This window comes from Chenopodium album, chromosome 17, assembly GCF_948465745.1.
Source record: "Chenopodium album chromosome 17, dcCheAlbu1.1, whole genome shotgun sequence".
Classification (NCBI taxonomy): Eukaryota; Viridiplantae; Streptophyta; class Magnoliopsida; order Caryophyllales; family Amaranthaceae; genus Chenopodium; species Chenopodium album.
The window spans coordinates 50172755-50196516 of record NC_137850.1 but is presented as its reverse complement, the minus strand read 5'-3'; the positions used below and the strand labels follow the sequence as shown (position 1 = coordinate 50196516).

Here is a 23762-nt window from a genome sequence, read left to right as displayed (position 1 = left end):
ACTATGACAAGTCCAAACGGCCACAGGAGTCAGGAGAGTGAAGCTAAAACAATTAACCAACAAGATTATTGTATTAAGTCTCAAACTATACTTGTCACTAAAAAATGCTGGTCTAAGATTTACAAGCATACAAAGCTCTCAAAACCTAGAAACAGAAATTGCAGAACCAACAGCACCGATCTTAAAAAACCATGCATACAGCTACACAAACACAAATCATGCTACATTTATTAGCATATACAGAACCATAGCACAAGTTTGTGAGCTGAAACAGGTATATTTACATGCATTTGCAGGGCAAATTTACCCATAAAAAACCGAGGTGCTGATAAGTCTTGTATAGTTTGAAGCCCTAGGAGATGCATTCATCAGCCAAAATTGCTTACAGTCTGTCAGTGATGTCAGCATAGGAAATGTACCCTGCTACAAATACAATCCTTTGCGCTCCGCAATCCAGAATGAAAGGCTTCTTACAAATAATTACCTAAAGCTGCAGAAAACAATAGGATAGAATGATAACACCATAGCCTGCAGATGAAACAGCTATAATCTCACCTGCATTTGAGCAGGTAACCAAAGTTGGTGTAATACAATAGGCACTTAACAAAAAAAGCATATCAGCGATTGTGTAGTATACTTTCAGCCTTTAAAAGAGTGTCCTCCCTTGTTTTTGTATCAAACTTTGCAGATAGACGTAGGTGCCAATTACAGTTAGGAATAATAGAAATCATTGGACACAATGTTAGGTTATCCCATTCTCAATAAGATAAAAGAATTAAGATGCAAAATTAGCAATTTTTTTTATGATAAATGATCATAATTATTCCACTACTTAGATCAGCAGAAAATTTCACAATGAGCAGTATTAGTAACTTTGGTTGTATTCCCCCAAGTGAGAACACCCCCCCCCCCCCCAACCACCACCACACACACACCCACCCCCAAAAAAAATCAAGAAATACCCATTAATGATACTCAAGCCACATTTTTATTGGAATTCATTGATCAAAAAAAATTGCAGGCCACATTTTTATTTTTTTCATCCCAATTTTTTTTTTTTTGAAATTCTCCATATTACCCTTAATGATACTCTAGCAAGCAGAACTGTAGGCTGCAGCAGTATGGTGGAGAAGAATAATTAAACATAAATGTAAACAGAGAAGAATAATTAACAGGACTGGATAAACAAGCAGTACAGGGTTCCTCACCTTTTGATCTCAGGAAAAAGACAGAAAAGACAGATCCAACTTCCATATACAAAAAACACCTATTCTTCGATCCTTAAGCGGTTGAAAAACACTAGGAATTGATACTCTGGAGCCCAATAGACAAATCCTACTACAGGCCCTCCCTTAATATACTGCAAAATTTCAGTAATTATGTTACAAGGCATTTTCAATAAGTGGCCACAGGATTTTCCTATCCTGAAGCCAAGAATTGTAATTTTAAAAAGCAAGTGAGATGGTAAAAGAACCTTTCCATCAAGAATAACAAGTTCACCATCAACCCATCTTGGATTTCTGAATCCTGGCTCAGCTAGCCTTCCTTGTCCTTTATACCGAGCAACCTGGCTCATCAAAAAAGGAATATTTGGCAAAAAGTTGGTAAGAGGGCACTAAATTAATTGGTTAATGACCACCAAGTTTTAAATACGCACCACTCCAAATTCTTCTGGAATTATCCCTTTGTGAGGAAGCTGATAACTTTTGCCAATCTTCGCACGAAATGCAACCTGTAATATTGACTTGGCGCATCAAAGATAAATCTAAGAACAGATACACTTGAAAATTTTAGGATACTCTGCAAAGAATGAGTTTTAGACTGTGTCTTAACTCTTAATATTTAGTACATTAGCACCCCCAACACCCCCCCCCCCCCCCCCAAAAAAAAAAAAAAAAAAAAAAATGCAATCACAGGTAAAACCTTTTTTCTTGTTCTTTCTTTGCTACATCTATATTTCTGGGCTATGCTTAGAGTGAAAGGAAATGATGGTTGCTGGGGGTAATGGGGATTAACTAGGGGCTAAAATAAGGAAGTGGTAGATGCTGGAGGTAGTGATGGTGGTCGGCACAGAAAGGACCCTAATACACCCAGCTAAGAGTTAACCATTTTATCGGCACTCTTGGGCAGGGGTAAGGACATCTGAGAAATTTCTGTTTATCATTATATCAATTTGACATAATAATTGTACAAAAGTTCAACGACTGAAATTACTATCTAACTATTTATCATACTGAAAATTGAGTGATTCATTTGGCAAGATAATAATTTGTATTAGATAAATATTCCTAGACTTGGTACCTATCATATTTACTGTAAAAAAAAAAGTAGATTGACACCCATTTTTTTTTCATTACCAGGTAAAGATGATCAGCCAAATTCAATCGGTATTAGCCTTAATATATAAGTTTGAAAACCATGCATCGCATGAGTGCTATACCAGTAAGCATAACAGATTTGTACATAAGCCTAAACTACAAGATGCTACCTCTCCTTTTGAATTAGTCAAAATTTACCCTACCCCATAACTACACAGAGATCTAAACAAGGCTTCCTCCAAGGGTGGAGTATAGGCATATCTAATCATGAACCAAAATAAAAATTTACCTGACCAGCAGGCACATAAGGATCTCCTGTAAGCTTTACAGCCTCAACGTATTCATAGAATTGGAGATTTGAAGGCCCCTTGCTCCCACCATCCTCTTTCCATTGGCCAAATTTGCATCTTAACTGGATGACTTCTGAGGTGTATGGTCCATGGGATCCAATATAAAGTCCTAATCAAAGAAAATATACTGAATATCTCCACAGTAAGTAAGGCTTGAATTTAGAAAGGAAAAGACTTTCTCAAGTGCCCAATAGTGACATATTATTTGTGACTAACATCATTAGTTAATAAGAAAGAACTTGTCCTGAAATTAATCACCATTTAGGGGATCTGGATACGATGGTAAATCAATGCGATTGAATGTCGTAGATCCAGACAAAGGCTGGCGATTCTGAACTTGGTTCAGAGTGAGACTAATCAAATCTCCCACGTCCTTAAGTACCTGCAATATTTCAGCGTAGGTCATAGTCGTAAGTACTACTTGAAACTAAAATCATAAAAATAAGACACCAGAAATAAACTCAAAAAGGAAATGAAAGTTTACCTTTACAGGTATTTTTTCTCCTCGGCTTATAGAATTGACAAGGTCAGACATTACATGGTCGATACTGCGCCGGCCTTTAGCATTAGCCTTTCTTTTAGACGAAGTCTGACCTTTTGTAACAGATTCTGGCTTACTTTTATCATCCTGTATACAGAAAGAGAAAGATTTGTGTCCCTTTGACTTGAGTTTTGCTGGAACACGAACCAGATCTTTAGAAGATGTTGTGCCAGATAGGTTCTCCACAAGACCACTAACTACTACATTGACAGCAATTTCACTTTGCTCTTCCTTATCTAGGTCACTGCTAGTAGGATCATCTTCATTATCATCCTTTTCTTCATCACTTTCTCCAGGAATATCGTCATCTGTATCTTCTGTGTCTATACTGTTCAACTCAGCCTCAATATCCTGATCTTCATCTTCTTCATCTATTATCTGCTCAACCACCTTAGATATCAGATCTCGATCTACTTTTCCTGGTGCAGTTACTTTCAAGACTTTGACTCTTACACCAGGGATCATATCTTGTAATATATTTTGGAAACCTGATAGTCCATCAGCTAACTCTGGATCATCTTTATCTTCATCATCATCATCATTATCTTCAAGCACAGGAGTAAAAATATCAGTTTTCCCACCTCCAGGACTCATTTTCATACTGCTTGGGGAAGCAGGCGACTTTGGGAACACTGATGGAAAAGTTTCAGGAACTGCTTTTCTCTTCAAGTATACAGCCTAAACAGATAAAGATTTACCAATAAGGTTCATATTTAAGAACATATACCTGCCCAAAATCAAAAGCAGGACTTGAAAAGAATATGTTTCACAAGTTCACAGCATCTTCTAAAGGTATATCTTATAAAACTCAAGCATCAACTCTCAAGATATATAAACTCTATCAAACGCAAATTTATTTTAACTTGGTAAAGGGTTGCCTCTACCATCAAGGCAAGGAATCTATCCCTTTCGTAACTCTTCTTATAACCTTTCGTTTACAAATGCAAATGCAACTAAGGATTATTCTCATTACACCACGACCCGGGAAACAATATCTTGCTTGCTTAAAACATCAAATGTTCTTCAAATAAAAAAGGAAGACAAAACAAACAAAATCAAAAGAAAATAATTCACCTGTTGTCTGTAGTCACCTTCCTTGTTCAGTGTTACATAGATCTCAAACAAGGGAGCACCAGCAGTTGATGTAGCTAGCTGCCTGAAATAAAGTGATTAGCCCTACAGAAATAGTGGCTAAAGCTGTTCCCATACTGGGCTAATTGACAAATAATCCTAATATACAGGAGAAAGAAAACAAAAAGCAAAATATAACATGTTCTCCACTTGAGCACATGTCACAAAGTGGATACGAAATGGTTCATGAGGCTATGAGCTCCTCATGTTTAATCCTAAACACATCTATGAAGCTTAAAGAGATATAGTCATCACTGTGAACTTTGGAAACATAGTTTAAGAATGCAAACAGATTGGGCAGGTAACAATCAGAATAATTGGAGCCTAAAGCTTTCCCAAACTCTTGTCTCCCAATAAAAACCTGGAACAGAGTAATAAAAGGCTTGCAAGACGATAAGGTCAAGCATTTTATTTGTCTAGGTGAGGTGATTTAAAGGAGACGCAACTGATGCACACACCTTTCTTCAACATTTTTTAATTTTTGTTAAGTGCAGCTTGCTTAAGCATAGATAGATCCCTATCACAGTATCATATTAGTGCGCAGCCTTTTGATACATTTCGCTAAAGAAAATTAAAAGCCCCAGCCCAAAAAGTAATTCATTACTTTGTTGATTATTCAGCTAAAAATATCACTAATAGCAAAGCACTTTCCACCTGTTCCCTACTACTAGCATAAAACTCACATACCCTTCCTCTTGCTTCGACATGGGCAGCCAATGTTGCCTAAATAGATGCCTAATTGAAGACTACTTCCTAGTCCCTTTTCTCTTGTAAGTTGCTTCAGACACTACCAACAGATAGTAAATAAAGTTAATCATCCAAAATCCCACAGCATAAATTGAATAACCTAGATATAAACAGGATCGGAAGGCACGAGCCCACCTAAGGGAAACCAACAGTCAAGCAGGGAAATGATTGAGATGAGATAACACTCTAACATTATGAGACTAGATCAAAGGATTCTGAGGGAAACACATAAAGCTATAACAATTTGTCTGAAGGGAACTAATCAACAAGAATAGACAAGAATTTCAAACCATGATTAAACCTACTTCTTCTCAATTTGATAGACTCCAATGATACAGCCAGAAAAGTATTTAGTACTACTTCTGAATCATACCACAGTGATTAAATCTGTTCAAAAGGACTTGACATTGCAAATCAGCTTACATATATACCATACTATATATGATCATCAAAAAAGTCCAACACCATCCTCAAATTGCTAGCATCCACTTCATAAGTATAGTATGACTTTTGATGCTCAATCCACAAACAGTCCACCGTAAATGAAAAATCTATGGATCTTGTTCATACTGCACATTGAACAACTTGCCTCTCCAGCCAAATTTTCTTCCTTCTCTGCTATGATTCTTTTTAATACTTTGGGGTAACCACTTCTTCAACATCCTACCAGGCTAACACCTCTCATTATAGAATCTACAAATATACCTAATACGATTAAGACTAAGAAACTTCACAACTTTGTATATAAGCAATTTGTCAATCATAAAGAAGTAAGAGAAGGGTGTTAAAATGAGAAGAATAAAAAGGATTTCATTTGCATATGTTATGAGTTAAATGTGCACATTTCGTTTAGCTGCAACTTTTATAACTCAACTATTGTGTACATCTTTTTATTTTGCAATAAATTTTTTTTTTTTCCTACAATGTACATGGTTTCCACTGTTTTCCACATTATGAGATGAGATTACCTAGGACTATAGCTTCTTGCCACATATCTACCATGCTCTGCACTTATACGAATTATACAGCCATGGGGATCATTTCTATCATCGGAAACACCAGCCCACCAGCCAACCTGAAATGAAACAAAAATTGAACTACATTTAATATTCATCAAATGTACTATCCTTAGTAACAGAAAGGCGTGAAGAAATTTAATGCTACTGGGAAAACACACAAGTAGATATAATTTACAAGCTCATGTTGAAGTAAGGTGCAGGAGCCCATACAGACACACATGCACACAATAGATCACCTATTCCAAAGAAACCAAAAGTTCTATAGTAATGCAGTAACAGATTAATCCATTTCCTTTTACTTACTAGTCCAGCACCAGCATTATCTCGCACAAATACAGCATCTTGGTAGCGCTCCTCCTCAATGGCATTCTGCAATCAAACAGTTATTCAGGCAACGTAACTAAGCGTAATAATATTCCAAATGAAAACTGTAGGACAAGAATGGAACCTTTAAATAACACATCACGCTTCCAACAGCATCTTTTGTCCCAGCAGCTGCAATGGCTACCTTGAGTCTTGCAGCAGCCTCATAATCCTCTTTCTCAATGGCATGTCTAAGTTGAGACTATAAAGACAAACAACAGGAATTGCTTAGAAAAACAAAAAGGTCAAACCAAAAATACCTTTTTATTTCAATCCTTTTCTACCACATAAATTCATCCACCATTGGTAATTTGGCATCAAATTAGAAATTTCCATATAAACAGAGATATAAACACAAAAAATTAAATAAATAAATAAAACAAAAAATAAAAAATTATATACACACAGAGGCCAAATTAATTAAAAAAAAGGTAAGAACCACCCTTCCAGCCTCCCTTTCCCTTACCCTTCCTGTGCCTCAACAAACACTTAACATGAGATTTGTCAAAGAGTTTGAAAGTTGAATCTTTACCCTCTAACTAGTGAGAGTAGCTTTCACCTCCCATGATTATATTGAGAATAATGTTATACATGAGGTATATATGACTCATCTAGGACCATGATCTCTAAAAGAGTCAGCAATGCACCAAAAAAGCAGACAAACAAAAAAAATCAATAAACCCAACTTGAAAAACTTCTTAAACATAAGCACATTCTGGGAACCAAAATTCGTTCATTACTTCCATGCATAAGCACATTTCAGGAACAAAGATTTGTTCTTAGTTCCATGAATAAGCACAATCCAGAAACAAAATTCGTCCTTAGTTCCATGCATAGCCACAATCCAGAAACAAAAAATCGTACTTTACTTCCATGCATAAGCACAATCCAGGAACAAAAATTCGTACTTCACTTCCATGCATACGCACATTCTGGGAACAAATATCCAATCTTTACTTCCATGCATAAGTACAATCCGGGAACAAAAAAATCGTCCTTTGATCAACCAAAACTCAAAACCCAAACAATTACTCATTGAACAACCTACCAAGTAGTATTTAATGCCTGAAACAGGGCAATACAATTGTTGAAATTATCTTAACAAAACCAATGAATGATCTTTAAAAAAAATATTGAGGCACTACCAGGGTTGATTTTTCCAGGGATATTGTCCATGGAACAATAGAATATATGATCATGAGTTATATTCTAAAAATTGCAACTCTCTTTCGATTTAATCAGTACAATTCACATAATATTTCCAATTTGATAAAAAGATAACCAAATACACCTCAAATTCAAATTCAACTGAATTGTAACCTAGTAATAACAATTAAAATCGAAGCCTATCAATTAAATTCTAATACAATAACGAAATTCAAATTAAAGCTAATCAAAACTGATTACCTTGAGTAGATTAATCAAACGTTCTTGTTCTTCAACCTCCTTGAAATGCAATGACCAGCGTTCCCAATCCCAACCATCAACATCAACCTCCAAATTACCACCTTCCTCCGATTTCTTCTCCCTCACCACCACTTCATCCTTCTTCGGCGAAAACCGCGAATTGACGAAATCCTCAACCGCCTGAGCAGCAGCAACGAGAAATTGCTGCAACGAAGACGAAGGCGAAGGTGACGGCGAAGGAGAATCGGATGAACTACTGCGACAGCAACAGAAAGAGGAATTCTGAGGTTTAGAAATGGAAATTGAGGGGATTAAATTAGGTTTTCTGAGAAATGGAGAATTGAAGGAGAAGGTGGCACAACTATGGAAGTTGAGATTAGAATCGGAGAAAATTGCAGGCGAAGTGAAGGGCGTCGGAGGAGAAATCGGAGACGCCATTAATGGAGGAGAGAGAAAATGAAAGAGGGTTTTAGGATTTAGGTTTGTGGATGAGAGAGAGAAAAAAGGAAGTGAGAAAGTAGAGCAAAAATTGAATGGACAAAAGGAAGTTTTCTTGGTGTTAATGATGTTGATGGATTGTTTAGACTTTAGAGGCTCAACCATTTATGTTTAGGTGGTGCCATGGTGGTTACTAATATTGTGGATAAGGAGGAGGATATTTGTTAATTCTAATTTTTAGGTTTTTCGTCTCGGCCATCAAAAATAACACTTTGCGAAAATATTTTTGTATTGGATTGCTTTAATTTCTTTCACGGAATTAAATTATGTTCACTTTATTTCCTCTTATCTAAGAAAAAATTAAAACAAAAAAAATGGTGGATTACAATTTATAAGTTCAAATAAGATAAATTTAGATCGAATATTGCATTATTATTGAGTTTGAAATAAAGTGTATCTTTTAGAATGATATGGCGGTCTCATGTAAAAAAAACAACATTGTGTAGCCAATTTACCTTTGCTAAACTAGTCATATTTAGTTTAAACACAAACTTAGAGACCATTGCCTTCGAAGATCTCTCTATACGTACTCGTGAATTCTTTGCTCCTTAATTAACCACTAACCCAATTTCCCTAAAAAATGGTTTATATAGTGGTTACTATATAGTTCATATAAGCATAGTCACTGTATATTCAAACAAGTAAAAACCAAGTGAATATAATTTACTCCCTCCGTTTATTTTTTAAGTTAGAGTTGAGATTTTCCACTAATCATATGTCATCATTGACTTAATATTTTTTTACCAATATATAATATATAAATATGATCATATAATATATTGTTGGATTTGTCAAATGTCTACTTTTATAAATTAATTTTTTCATAATTTTTACTAATCTCTTATAATAAAATATTGATGGTCAAAATTGTATCTTGACAAAAGTGCAAATTTGACTCTAGCTAAAAAACAGAGGGAGTACATTTTTGTGTATGATGTTTTGAGAGTTTGAGGTGACTAGACTAACCTTGAACTATTAACTTTTGAAAGCAACATCACCAACATGAAGTAATTCTCTACTTTTAATGGCTTGAATCATTAATAATTTTAATAGCACACAACATTAAATTATGCTTAGATAATACTCCATGATATTTTGTATCATTCTATTAAAAATATTTTGCGTTATTTGTTAGGGTTTGTTTACATTCACTGAAGTGAACTGAATTAAATAGAGTCAAAATGATATTTTATGGGAGAAGGAAATTAAGAGCTGAAGTGAAATTAAACTAAAGTGAAGTAATCCTTACTCATGAATCAATATTTTAATACTCCAACGAGAAGTCGAGAAGTAATGAGTTAAGGACTCGCGTTATTAGAGCATGAGCATTGGTGAGGTTACTCACCATTATCCACCTCACTTTCAACTATCTTTTTTATTTATTTTTTTCCAAATCATCTTCCACCTCACCTTCCACTATCATAAGCTACTAGTGTGAGTCACCTTATTTATTTATCTACAATGGTGAGGTTACTCACCATTCTCTCTCCTAACTACCCCATCATTTTCTCTTTCTCACTCTTGTTTTATTTTATATTTTTTAAAACATGTATTAATCTCTATTATTTATTTGTAATTTTTGAACTTACATAATTAATTAAAAAAGTTAGACATTCTTTAGTGCAATATTAATAGTCATTATAAATAGTACGATATTAATAATCACTTATGTATGTAAATTGAAACAATTTTTTTATCTAATTTTGAGAGGAACCACTTCCGTAATTAAGATCCATAATCACAAATTATTTTTATAATGAAAAAAAGAAGAGTGAATTTTTAAGGGTGAGAAACTATATCAATATTAGGCTCTATTATAGATAAAATTATAATTATACCGTTGGTGAAATTATTTTTTGGAAATATGTTTAAATGAAGTGAGAAACTACCGTTGGAGCATTATAGCAATACTAACTGTTAAAAATTAATATAGCCGTTGCATTCTACAGCAAACATCAAACACAAATAGCAAACATCAAACACAACTTGCAATATTCATGACAAGTGTCATGTGATAATTGGACCTAAAAAAAAATCAGATTCTTTGGTTTAGAAAGTCAGCAACTCACGCTCATACTCAGTGCCGCTTCAGACGTTGCTACCTCATACTGTGAGTAAGTAATGAGTCAGATATTTCAATGGTAAGCTAACTCAAAAAAAGTGAGAGATAGTTCTGAGGAGGGTACTGACTCACCGTTGTACATGCTCTTAGAGACTGCTCAGAGAAAATTTCTCGCCAACATGTTGTGCAGCACTGTAGCTATTTCTATTGAATAGCAATACGGCGTCGTCTAGTTTCTCCTACTATTCTTCCCAAAATCCCAGCCGTAGGGTTTAACACTTTAACTCTCTTTCTTTCTTCTGTCCGCACAAAACCCCTCTAATGGTGCCATAAAGTAATCAAGGTAAAAACTCTACCAAACCCATCAAAATCACAACTTTTCTCTGTTTCTTCAAGGTTTGATAACTTGACTCTCACTAAATTTCAATTTCCCAACTATTTTATAGTTAATTTCAAGCTTCATATACATGTTAAATTCACTTTTATTTCTGGGTTTATGGTTATTTTATCTTAATCATACATTTACTTTTCTCTGCTATGCGTTTTTGTGCAATTCATACATTATCCCATATACGCAATTTTCCCAAAAGGTTCGGCCTTTTTCACCATTATTACTATGTAAATCATTCAGTCTCATGTGTTCTTCAAAGTTCTGATACTAGTGATGATAATGTTAGTGATGGTTCTAGTTCTAGTCATTATTGTGATTATAATGTTGTACATAGAGAAATGAGGGATTATGCTAAGATGGGTTGTGTTCAAAAGGCACTAGAGAGTCTCGATTCCATGGGGTATGTTGGGGGGAGGCCGTTGGTTTATGATTATAATGCTTTGATTTGTAGTTATTTGAAATCCCGAAATGTGGTTTTCGATGAATTGGGTCGAATCTATATGCATATGAAGGAATCCGGGTTGTGCCCTAATGCATTGACATATGTTGGCCTCTTTAATGGAATGTTATTGTTGAATTGTTTGTCGGATGCGTTGTTTATCATTGGGGAGATGCTTAGGAGTGGGTATGCACCGTCCTTTGCTTCTTTATCGCGGTTGTTGAAAAGATTATTGAGAGGGGAGGATTTATTGGGTTCGAGGTATGTTATAGAGTTGATGCTGGCACTGGACTACTTGCCGACACATCTGTCATTGAGTAGGTTGATTTTGAAGCTTTGTAAAGTGGACAAGATACATGAGGCTTATAGAGTTTTGAGTGGTTTGCTATGTAAAGGTCATTTTTGCACTCCGCTTGTATATAATCCAATTTTGTGGGGTTTATGTAAATGTAACCAGAGTTCTATCGCATTGTCGTTGTTGTTTTCTTTGAATAAGAGAGGATTTGTACATAATGTGTGCTCATACACGGCATTGGTATACGGGCTGGGTAAGGAAAAGATGTGGAATGGACTTTTCCAGGTGTTAAGGGAAATGGAAATTGCTGGGTGTAAACCAAATTTAATAACATACACTGTCTTAATTAAGTATCTATGTGAGGATGGGAGGATTCAGGAGGCTTTTGTCATTCTTTCAAATATGGAAAAAGAAGAATGCTACCCGGATTTGGTGACATTTAACATCATTCTTCGTGAGCTCTCTCATCAAGACAGGGCAGTTGAAATTAGTGAGCTGATGTCTCTGATGGATCAGAGGGGCTTATCTCCCGATCCATACACTTTAACTGCACTGGCTGCTGGCATGTTGAAGAAAGGAAAGCTAGGAAATGCTAGTAATTTTTTGCTTGATGTTATTTCACAAGGGTACAATGTGGATATTGCTGTGTATAACATGTATCTACACTCCTTGTGCTTAGAGAGTGGATACATAGAAGCTTTATCCGTGACAAAGAGCATGGCTAGTAAAGGTTTCACACCGGACACCACTTCATACAACACAATTCTGAAAGGAATATGTTCTGAAGGCAATTTTGATGATGCACTCAGGTTCCTAGACAGGTTAAACTTAGCTACAGATGGGCCTGACATAATTTCTTTTAACACAATTTTGTCTGGAGCATGCAAACTAGGGAATTCTTCTATCATTCACAAGCTTTTGGATTGCATGGAAGATAAAAAAATAGAGCTTAATGTTGTAAGCATGACTTGTTTGATTAAATATTTCTGCAGAGTTGGAAAAATCTTTGAGTGCTTTAAATTGTTGGAGAAGATGGTGGGTGCTGGTCCTACTCCAAACGTTCTAACTTTTAATGCAGTCATTGATGGTTTATGCAAGAACCACTTGCTCGGGACAGCTTGTATAGTTCTTAAACAGTATAAAAACTCAGGAGAATTTCCTAATACGAGTACATATGATATTCTTATACATACAGCCTTGAGTGCTAAAGAATATGCGATGGCTGAGGAGTTAATCACTGATTTGTACTCCCAGGGATTGGAACCTGGTGCAGTTGCGTATAAATCCTTGGTTAGTTCCATATGCAAAGATGGGAATATATGCGCTGCTCTTGAGCTTTGTAACCGAATGCTTGCTGATGGACGCAAGCCTTCAGTTGACATCTACAATGTGATTTTGAAGGCAATGCTTCGGAAAAGGATGCTTAAGGATGCTTTTTTGTTACTAAAGGACATGGTAATAAATGGTTGTGAACCTGATGACATGTCACATGTTATTCTGAAGCAAGCACTCTCGGAGGATGCAGATAAGAAACAATTTCAGGCCAAAAATCTACCAGATTATATAGTGGTGTAACTGTATAAGAGAGTTGCAACTTTATATAGTATTATGCAGAGTGGTCTGAAGTGTCAACCTTCTCCGCTTACCCTCCTCGCTCTCCAGAGTAACATATGTAATTCTGAAGCAAACTCTTGCAGAGGATGCAGAGGAGAATCATTTTCAGGACAAAATCTCCTGGAGTATGTAGCAGCATAAATGTATAAGAGTGATGCAATTATATAGTACTATGCTGGGTGGTCTGAAGTCTCAGTATTCTCCACTTACGCTCCTCGCTCTTCAGAGTAACATAGTGTAATCCAGGTAACCAGAAGTATCATTATGTATATTTAATCTTGCCATTTGAACTAATTTTGTCTATAATGTTTGCTCGTCAATAATTTATCTGGAGTTTATAGATAAGCTGCAATTAAACTAATATAGGCACAATATGTTTGCAATTATGTTAGACTTGACATTTAATGAATGTGACTCTGCATATGATGGATAGAGGTAATTGATCTATTCTGGCAACAAAGGCATTAAGATGATGCAGACCTAAAAATGGGAATTAGGTACCCCTGAATTCAAGCCTGTCCTTCAGTTCTCGAATCCCTTATCCTTGACCCAGACATCACCTGAGTTTCCTATTCAGAGTACATATTATTACATTAAATTGTGCACCGACTCCTGGTTGTTGAGATTTATCCCTCTAGACTGAAAATGCATACGTGAGTGCTTCACTGCCTCTTGATCTCACAGTAGTCAACTAATCCTAGATTATATAACTAGTGACATCCCTTATCAAGCTCATTACCAGCTCTTTCAGTTAGTGTCCCATCTTACAGCTTCAGATGGCATCCACACATTCCCAACCACAGTCTTGGGTTTCGGTGCTGCATGTAGGGTTTGTGTGTCCAATATGAGTTCAATCTGGAAGTTTTTTTTTTTTTTTTCCTTTTTTCCTAGCTAGAAAAAAAATTGAGGTTAGCTCAAATCATTTTAGATATAAGGTTAATAAGTTCAGATTAGTTCAATGTGAGACTTGTAAATTCGGTCCACAGCTAAAAACAAGTTCAGTCTTTTAATTATTATTTTTTTTTAAATCTTATTTGAACTGTTAAGTCCAAAACCTTTTTTGTTTAAGGTGGTAGATTAGGAGCTCAAAGAAAGTCAAGAAACTATCACTGTAAATGTGTTATGAATTTTTTTTCAGAAGATCTAAACTTCTACCTATTGACCTTTATGGCTTATTTGGTAGGTGCTAATATATGGTGGTATCCTAAAATAATTATATCTTATCTGTGAATAAACTTTAGCCCAATGTTGATGTTAACGCGACTCCATCCCTAATGTGTTTTTTCTCTATTTTCCAATGATCACTTTAGAGTTGATATTTATTGTCAATGAAATTTATAAAGATATACTTGGGGTGGATTTTCCTTGAGAAATTACATGTATCTTACCAAAGGTCATGGCCATTAAAATGGCCAAACCCTCCTGTTTTTGTGCCTGTCAGGCTGATCTTCTTTGTTTCATCGTTTTTGTAGCTTGTGAGATAACTCATAAAGCAGTAGCAAAGCTATGGAGAGACACAAAGTCAACAAATAAGTGTCATTCCTTTCTGGTAATTGGCAAGTTCCTTAGTTGCCAAAATTTGTTTGTCGCTGCTTTTCAGTGGGATCCCTTGCTCCCTCAGTTTTTGAATAAGATAATTTTGCATGTTTAACAGTTCAGATATGATGTCCTTGCCCTTGTCATGGACTTGACATGCGGAGAGCTTATTCTTTCTGGTGGACCATATCGTCTGCCTTGGTACAGATTAGAGAAATTATGATCCAATGGCTTCAGATGCAGGTATGATTTTAATTCATAAACCCTTGATCTTATATATGCTGTAAAAACTTGAGGTAATGATGATCTGCGTCAGGAACTCAGGATGTAACTAGGACAAATCTTGAAGAAACTTAGTATGTCGTGTGTTTATAACAAAACAATTGTGAGCATAATATAATGTTTATATGTTATGGTGGAAGTGTGGAACAGCTAATAATTACCTGCAACTCTAAAGACCTTGACATACAAATACAATTAATATTAGGGCTTGCTTGTTTGAGGATAATGTATTAATGGAATAAAAATGAAGAACATGGGATGATGGGGGTAGATGAAGGTGGTTGGAGAAGGAAGAGGTAGTGATTGTACAAGGAGGATGGGATGAAGGAATCATTACCCTCACTGTTCCTCACCACCATAGTTGGGTATTGTGTTTTTATCATAATGAGGGTAATAGGCCCTGTTTTCTTTTAGATTTCATTTAAAAAGAATTCACTTCGGTAAAAATAATTTCAGTTCAGCAAAAGTAAAATGAAGAGAACATGGCATTAGCATACAATAATTTGCACTCCTGAACCTAACAATATAGAAGAAGATATTCACTCCTTTCAGATCTTTTAGTTTGCAGATCTTTTAGTTTGCACATCAACTGAAAAAAGTAAAGTCTCGCATGCATTTTCTCAAGTGACCAGTAGCTGGATCTCTTCCATATATCGTGAATAAGTAATGTCCAAACATCTGCCTTTTCTTTTTATTGATAAAGTTATGAGGGAGTGAGGGACAAAGGCCAACCTAGAGAGTTCCAGACACAGATACAGCCTTGTCAGCCAGTCTAGCTAACATACAGAGAATCCGAGAATTTGTACATTGGCAAACTATTTCATCATGTGGGTTGAGTTGTCCATGTGCTAAATGTTATCAGAACTTCGGAGTTGACTGAGATACGTCTCTGCAAAAATGGTGTGTAATGCTGCTCCGATAGGAAGAACATCCTCATCAAGGAAGAAGTAAGGAGAATGTGGGGAGTGTACTGCACCAATTTCCTCATTTCTTATACCTATGCCAATCAAGATGCCGGGGATCTTTTCTTGGTAGAAGGAAAAGTCTTCACCTGCCATTATTTTCTGCCCCGGCAGGACATTCTTAGGACCTAGCAGAACTCCACCAACAGCCCCAATATGATGATGCAAAGTATTATCATTGTTGACAGCTGGATATGGAGGGTAATTTTCTTCAATGAAATCAACATATGCTTGACCTCTATGTAAAGCAGCTCCATGCTCAACCACCTTCAAGGATTCTTATCAGATACATCATTCAAGCCTAAAGCAACTAATTGGATAGAATGTAAGCAATCAAGAACAAAAGCCACTGTGTAGACTGAACAATGTTTACAGTAAAATCTAACTAAAGTTTGAAGCTAATCACATGTATTTGCTTCAAATTATGTTCTAATTTATTTACAATGTTAGAAGCTATTAACATGATATAATCACAAATATAGGCAATTGCTTTAGCTATGCTTTTGACTAATTACAGTCACTTTTGTTTACAGAGCATGAGCAAAATTTAAAGTCATAGTTTCATATGCATATAAAGCTCAAATGATGTCTGATCTTTAAAATTTGGATTTAACAGAAGGTTGCAAGCTAAAATTTACAGTTCACTAGACTACTGGATGAAGGTGGTGGATAAAACCATTACAGCAGACTGCAAGGATCAACAGAGTATGTTCAGAATTGAGTATACCTCTTTTAACCTCCGTTGAAGCCAGTGCAGGCCATTCGTGGTAAGACTCCGAAGTGTCCCTCCAAACTCCACAGATGGACGAATGATGTTCAAAGCTGTACCACCTTTGACATATGTGACAGACAGTACCTTCAGCAAAAGTAGCTGTTAGCATTTCATTTGCACAGATCTTCAAACAATTCACTTGTGCTATTACTTTTCTCTTTATTTTACCTCAAGTGCCATTGTTAGATTTACAACACTCCAAAATTTGTATGGACGTTTTGTTCAAATTATAACATGAAGATTTTGTTAAATACAAGTTGGTGGGTATAACTCTTGGGCACATATCTGTTTTTCAATTCTGACAGATTGACACAATTATCTGATCTAAGTGACAGGCTGATAGCGAATATTTGAAGAATTAAAATTCTATGGGATCTTAATCAGAAAGTAAATATGAAAAAGGTTTTAAGAATCATTATACATGGCTTTCAAGGGGATTTGCTTCTCTTGATATGACTTGATGCAGTGCCAAAATAATGAATGATGTTGACACTACTGGATCAATGCTTTTATGAGGTTCTGCAGCATGTGCTCCTTGTCCTTCAATTTTCACTTTGAACATGGACGTTGCTGCACAAGAAGGTCCTGAGACATAAGATATGCTCCCTGTGGGTGTCATAAAATCAACATGCATTCCGAAAATTGCCTTGGCTTCACCAAGGGCACCATCCTGTATCATGTGAGATGCACCTGCACCTCCCTCTTCAGCAGGTTGGAAAAGCAGTCTCACAGTACCCTTCAGTATTTCAAAATGCAAAAACACTGCAGTCAAACTTGAAAGGACATTGACCAAAAACAAAAACAAAACTGTTAGGACAAGCCTATAGAACATAAGATTCTAAATACTAATGTCTACCTATTTTTGGTCCTCAAAAGGAAACATTCGAAAGAACAAAACAAAATCAAATCAGGGTTCTACCAACCAGAAATTGTCTAACCACAGGAGCACCCAAACTTCAAATTTCAAATTCACTGCATAGAACATAGTTAATAGAGACCGAACCTTAAGTCGGTCCTTCCTTTTATTCAGCAATTTAGCAGCAGCAAGGAGCATTGTAGTGTGAGCATCATGTCCACAACCATGCATTCTTCCATCGATTTTACTCTTATGCTCCCAATCTACAAGTTCCTATTTTCAGCAAAGTTAATATAAACCTTGCTTATGGCCTTATGATATCAATAGCTACATGCAACAGCTTAATCAAAGTACTTGTGTCACATAGTACAAAGCAACATATTTCTATTTTTTAGCAGCAGAACAATGACAAACCCATAATTAATACACCAAATTCAAAATTTTGGAAAAACAATTAATACCCATGATTAAATAAGCATAATAACTGCACAAATTCACTCAATTCTAGTTCTAACATTCCAACTGATCAATCAAATGACAACCAAACAATTCATATAAAATTATTCTTCTTGGAAATTTAAAGCAACAATATCAGTTTCCTACTTCCTCCGTCTCTAAATTTCTTCCTAGACGGTAATTGTCACACGAAAAAAAATCATAACACGAACAACTTTTAGACACGAGGGAAAATGTACTAAAAGAAAACCAAACATACAACCTGAATCATCCTCACATCAAAATGATTTGTGATCGGCTAACATAAATCATCCACGCGACAAACATCATAAAACAAATTCAAGAGATTATTTAATTAAGAGAGAGAATTAAACTACCTGCATAGGAAGAGCATCCATATCAGCCCGGAGAGCCACAACAGGTGAAGAACCCGACCCGATGATCGCAACAACACCAGTTTGAGCAAATGGGTATTCATAATAAATGCCAAGTTTGTCAAGTTCAGACCTAATTAGAGAACTGGTGTTGAATTCTTGGAATCTGAGTTCTGGGTTTTCATGGATTCTTCTTCTAACTGAAACCAACCAATCTTTTTCTCTCTTTGCATCTTGTAATACTTGCTTTGCATAATTTTCCTCCAAATTGATGCTACTACCAGAGCAAGAAATGAGATTAATGGCTGAAAAACAGATTGAAAAGATTACCCAAATTGGAAACATATTAATAATCGAAGAAAGACTGTATTGCGTCACAGTAGTCATCAACTACTTTATAAAAGCGAGTTTATACGTAGTAGAATATTTGGGGTGGGTGTTAAGGAATATTTTATACTCCGAATTTATCATCAATAATCATCAATATCAATCCATAACTATATACTCTGTATTAAAAGACACACCAAAAATGACACGTGTAATGTATAAATAATCTCCGGATGAGTTCTTATTTTTTTTTAAGTATTTTTTTTATCTATAAATAAAATTGTAACTTTTAAGACCGTTATTTTAATTTGTAAGGAAAGCTTAATTTTATTGTATGATATCTTTTTTATTATAAAATCCTTATATTTTTAAGTACGAGTAATGTTTTTGTTAATTAAATTATACTTTATAATAATTTGTCCTTTACGTAAAAGTATTTTTGGAAAAAAAATTGGTTAAGATAGTTATTTTTTTAAAAAATAAATAAATAAATTACTCCTTTGTTATGACTTATGATGCAAGCTTAAGTATCTTATATTAAAAAAAATATAGAGATAAATAATATAAACAATGTCATTTTAAATTGAGCAAGTCTTATTTCAATTGTGATTTTGACTTATTTCCAAATTTTTGCTTCTAATATATTCAAAATAACATATAAATGTGATTATTATTGTGTACATGTTAATGGATTAGTCGGGTTTTATTTATTTATTTATTTTTTAATTTTATGTTATTTACTTATGAATTTAAAATATATTAATGGGCATATGTGCGGACAAGGTAATCTGATGCACTTAAAAATGATGAGGGTTGTGTTGTTGTATGTTGTTTTAACTAATTAAAATAGCTTTCCGTGCATGACACAAGACATAAACTAGTAATACTATTAATATACACCAAACTTTTTTTTTTCCCTTTCCAACGTGCCTTTTTTTTTTTTTTTTTAGTTACACTACTATCTCATTGACTCATTCCTTACCTAAAATCTTTCACTATACTTTTGATTTATAGTACAATTTCGTGTTTTTAAAATTTGGTGGTAAAAAACAATTTCGTGTTTTTTCTTGGTGGTAAAAGTCAAAAAAAAAAAAAAAAAAAAAAAAAAAAAAAACCTTTTAATATACTACATGTTCAAAACTTGCGATTGTTCATATTTTTTTGCTAAATGTTCAAAAGTATAAACGTGATGCACCTAGCACCAAGACGCACCTTAAAATTTGCGTTCAGTTAGAAGGGGTATTTGTTTTATTAAATACCCGATTGTTACAAATATGATAAAAAGTACATTATAGCAACATATTACAAAAATTAAGTCAAAACGTTTCTTCTATTGTGAAACAGTGATAGTATATACCTAAATACTTATTATTAAATGCATTGAAATTATATAAACTTGCATACCAAATTTTTTATTACAAATTTGCCTTTTGATATCTGTGCTATTACAAACGTGCAAACTTGGTAGATTCGTATTTTAACATCTGAAAAAAAATATATGAAATGAAAGGAGTACTGTATGTCCGAGACTGAAAGAGTTAAGCTGGATTCTTCTTATCTAGCAATGGATCAAAGACTATCTGAGGCTGAAAATCTGGCTTTATATAACGAGCTAGCATCTCAGCATAAAGCTCATACCTTGCAGTCATTCTGAATCCCCACTTATCTTTGATCTGCCTACAGAGGTTTAAATCCATATCTGCAACCATCAAACCATCTCTGTAACGAGAGAGGGATGGACTGCAAGAAGCATCTGGAGCAGAAAAATGACTAGAACCATAGAAATGACCGAAATCCTTGTGCTGTGGCTTTCCATCTCCAGAGGTGAATGGATTCGGAAAGGTCTCAGTTCCAACACGATTTATTGAGCCAACAAAATAATTATTTGCTATTGCAGCATTACGTGCCTGTACAAAAATTCATCATAAACCATAATAAATCACACAAAGTGGAATATGTTACTGAATTGAAGTTGCCAGATCCCATAAATAGTCTCTCAAAACTGTTTTAGGATGTGAAGGAATTGCTGTCAACTTCGTAAATGCAGCTTTCAATCTGAGGGGTGGCACACTGGCTAGGTTAATCCTAAGCGATACTAACACTACAAGAATTTACCACCAAAACAAATCAACAAATTAAGTAAGACCACAAATATTTAAAGTACTATCAAACACATCCAATGTACCAATTATAAAAGGATTAGACTGTTTGTTGATAATCTGAGACCACATAAAAGTGTCTCCCTCGGTTGCTAGGAGGTGTGATGCATGTACATATATATGATGGTCGGAGAACCCTAAATGTATACAGGTCAGCAACCTTGTTCAAAATGAGACGATACTTTTAAACTAGTTACTATGGAATTGTTGAAAAAAAAAAAAAGTAAGATAGGGATGATACTAGATAGATACCTCAATTGGCCACATAGGTTCACTGAGCTCACCAACAGTAGCAGATGGGTTAAATACTATCTCTGCTCCATTCAAGCCAAAAGCCATCCAATTTAAAGGATGATGCCTACCATAACATATGTTAATGGCAATTTTGCCAAATGCTGTCTCAAAAACAGGGTGTCCAGTGTTTCCTTCCATATAATATGTGCTCTCATTGAAGTCCCCAACCCTAGGAATATGGTTCTGCCAAACACAAACATGATTATGACCATGCTGAGAGAAGTTCATAACGAAAATTGATCAGACCATACTGAATTACCTTTCTATGAGCGCCTATAATGTTACCCTGATTTCCAATTATAACAGCGGTGTTCCATATAGTCTCTCCATGTACAACATCCCTCTCTAGAATGGGACTTACAATGACCATGTTGTACTTCCTAGCAAGATCTTGCAAAAATTGTGTCGACTCCCCATTGACAGGCTCTGCAAATTCACACCAACTTTTCTCTCGAGTACAAAAGGCAAATGGCATAGTCCATGCTTCCTGTATAGCATGCATGAGTTACTTAGAATGTATTATACTTTAAAATCCACAATAGTAATTCCGAAGCTCTTACATCTTGTTTCGTATAAGATAATTTGTTTTATGATTACATCAAAATTTGTTTTCAATCATACTATCAACTGAACTACTGAAGTTGGTATGAGTCACCATTGCATAATTCATCACCACTTGTTCACATGAAGCATTCCATAAGCTTGCAAACATACTTCATTTTCAATTTATTAGCATACAAAAACTTCATACCAACTGAGCAATTTAAGTAAGAAGTATTTTGTTACCTGAAGGCATAATATGTTGACTCCCGAAGCACCTGCAGCCTCAATGATGGGCTTCAATTTCTGAAAGATGGCCCTTCTCTGGTCTAAAAATGGTTCTGTTGTGGGCAGGGCGATAGAATTCTGAATAAGACCCACTCGTACAATTCGAGGTTCTCTTAGAGATTCCTTTTGACCTTGAAAGCAGTATGCCTGTAAAATTAAGTGAGCATGGAAAAAAAATTCTTACTTCTAAAACACAGAGTTAGCACATCTAGTTGTAATTCAATTTAAGCTTAAGTAAATTATACAACTATACAGGCCACGAGGGCTCTGCAGGCTGAAATGCGAAAGAGGATGAAAAATTGACAAGGGGAATACACAGTACACCAGGAGGAACAGAAACCACAAATGGATAGTAAAGGTCTTTCAGACAAAGAGTGCCATCATCGCCACACGTTATGGGATTGATAAGATGCCTACAAAGGCTCATTTCATAACTACTCCATCCTGAAATTCGCTTCCCATTTGACAACTTGTGGTCAAAATTTGATAATAGTATCCATAAATTTGCTAAAAAAATAGCATGATCACATTGATTATACTATTATCAAAAATGTATTGCCTAAAAAAAACTTCCAAAGACAGCAAAAGATCAAGCATCAAGTTAATTTTTGGTACGAAGTTTGTACTTTGATCATAAAACCACTTAAAAGGAGCCTAACATAATATTCTTCACCAATCCAAGACTTTCATGATCCAAAACAACAAAAATTTATTTTTTCTGTTGCATTCCTTACAAGTGTTACAAATTCATGAAACTACGATAGCACAAATTCATCAATTCAACAATGGAGACAAAAGAAGCTAGCCAAGACCCGAACCTGAAGATCGAAATCGTGGTCATTGGACAAATTGGTAGCTGCAGCTGGAAGTGTTACAGGATCAAGTGATTTTCCACAGTTCAACCCATAAATCAACCTGCTCACTTCCTGTCAATTTAACCCATCACAATTGCACAAATTAAATCAAGTTGATATATATATATATATTATACAGCAGCAAATTACAACTATAGAATAAACATTGATTTTCGTTATTAATCCATATTACTACTCAACATGATCCATAATATTTGTTGTTCCCCGATATACAAACCCTTGTCAATATCAATCAACAAATAAAAAGTTGCAACCTTTTAAGTATTTTGTTCAACTTTATTTTATGTCACCTCTACCTTCGTTTTATAAAGTTCTTTCCCACGGTCCATGCTAATTAAAATAACAAACCCGTGTGTCTTTTAGACCGTCTGATACAAGAATTTGCGGATTTCAAAATAATAGCTTAAGTAAAAATGAGAACAAGAAATTGAAAAAAAAACCTGGAAGATGGGAGCAGGAAGAGAGGAACTAAGGAGGTGATGAAGAGATTCGCACCCAGAAATTGAACCGTTTGGAGTAGAAATAACCCCCTTTGTTGGGTTTTCTTGTTGATCATTTTTTCTATCTTCATTTTCAATTATGCTTTTATCTTCCATTTTATCTCTCTCTTCTAGCTTGGTAATATGATTGGATCAGGATTAGATGAGATGATGAATAGATGATTGATCAAACTTTTCGAGTTGGGAAAACTTTCACGTTTGCAGTCACTTTTATTTTATTTATTTGTACTTATTGAATCATCATTTATTATCAATAAGAATCTTTTGGTGGTTATGGAAATAAATAGCTGGATTATTAGTATGCTCAAACAATGTTTTCAAAAAAAAAAAAAAAAAAAAAAAAAAACAATGGGGTAATGGGGTTTG

General features: G+C 35.0%; 4 protein-coding genes across 5 annotated transcripts; 1 reads left to right on the top strand and 3 right to left on the bottom strand.

The window, feature by feature from the left end:
- Positions 1-196: 196 nt before the first annotated feature.
- LOC145590106 (protein EXECUTER 1, chloroplastic-like) lies at positions 197-8451 on the bottom strand. 2 transcript variants are annotated; one of them, XM_081646849.1, is made up of 12 exons: positions 7877-8451; positions 6555-6671; positions 6410-6475; positions 6056-6162; positions 4284-4365; positions 3153-3887; positions 2927-3050; positions 2608-2777; positions 1658-1732; positions 1475-1567; positions 1209-1360; positions 197-555 (listed from the first exon to the last, which is right to left on the bottom strand). In XM_081646849.1, the coding sequence occupies exons 1-11, from the start codon at positions 8312-8314 to the stop codon at positions 1268-1270; spliced, it is 2100 nt and encodes a 699-aa protein (XP_081502975.1). In that variant the 5' UTR covers positions 8315-8451; the 3' UTR covers positions 197-555; positions 1209-1267. The 2 variants fall into 2 exon arrangements, with proteins under 2 accessions (XP_081502975.1, XP_081502974.1); XM_081646848.1 differs by having other exon boundaries at positions 197-490; positions 7877-8449.
- Positions 8452-10710: 2259 nt separating this feature from the next.
- LOC145590102 (uncharacterized) lies at positions 10711-16972 on the top strand. Its single transcript, XM_081646845.1, has 4 exons — positions 10711-13421; positions 14648-14724; positions 14830-14954; positions 16572-16972. Exon 1 carries the CDS (start codon positions 10974-10976, stop codon positions 13134-13136), a length of 2163 nt encoding a protein of 720 aa, XP_081502971.1. The 5' UTR covers positions 10711-10973; the 3' UTR covers positions 13137-13421; positions 14648-14724; positions 14830-14954; positions 16572-16972.
- On the bottom strand, positions 15461-18799 carry LOC145590103 (IAA-amino acid hydrolase ILR1-like 3). Its single transcript, XM_081646846.1, has 5 exons — positions 18417-18799; positions 17731-17856; positions 17149-17463; positions 16683-16811; positions 15461-16222 (listed from the first exon to the last, which is right to left on the bottom strand). Exons 1-5 carry the CDS (start codon positions 18756-18758, stop codon positions 15842-15844), a joined length of 1293 nt encoding a protein of 430 aa, XP_081502972.1. The 5' UTR covers positions 18759-18799; the 3' UTR covers positions 15461-15841.
- Positions 18800-19959: 1160 nt separating this feature from the next.
- Positions 19960-23609, bottom strand: LOC145590104 (beta-ureidopropionase-like). Its single transcript, XM_081646847.1, has 6 exons — positions 23337-23609; positions 22840-22947; positions 21980-22168; positions 21453-21680; positions 21152-21376; positions 19960-20647 (listed from the first exon to the last, which is right to left on the bottom strand). Exons 1-6 carry the CDS (start codon positions 23490-23492, stop codon positions 20279-20281), a joined length of 1275 nt encoding a protein of 424 aa, XP_081502973.1. The 5' UTR covers positions 23493-23609; the 3' UTR covers positions 19960-20278.
- Positions 23610-23762: the final 153 nt, after the last annotated feature.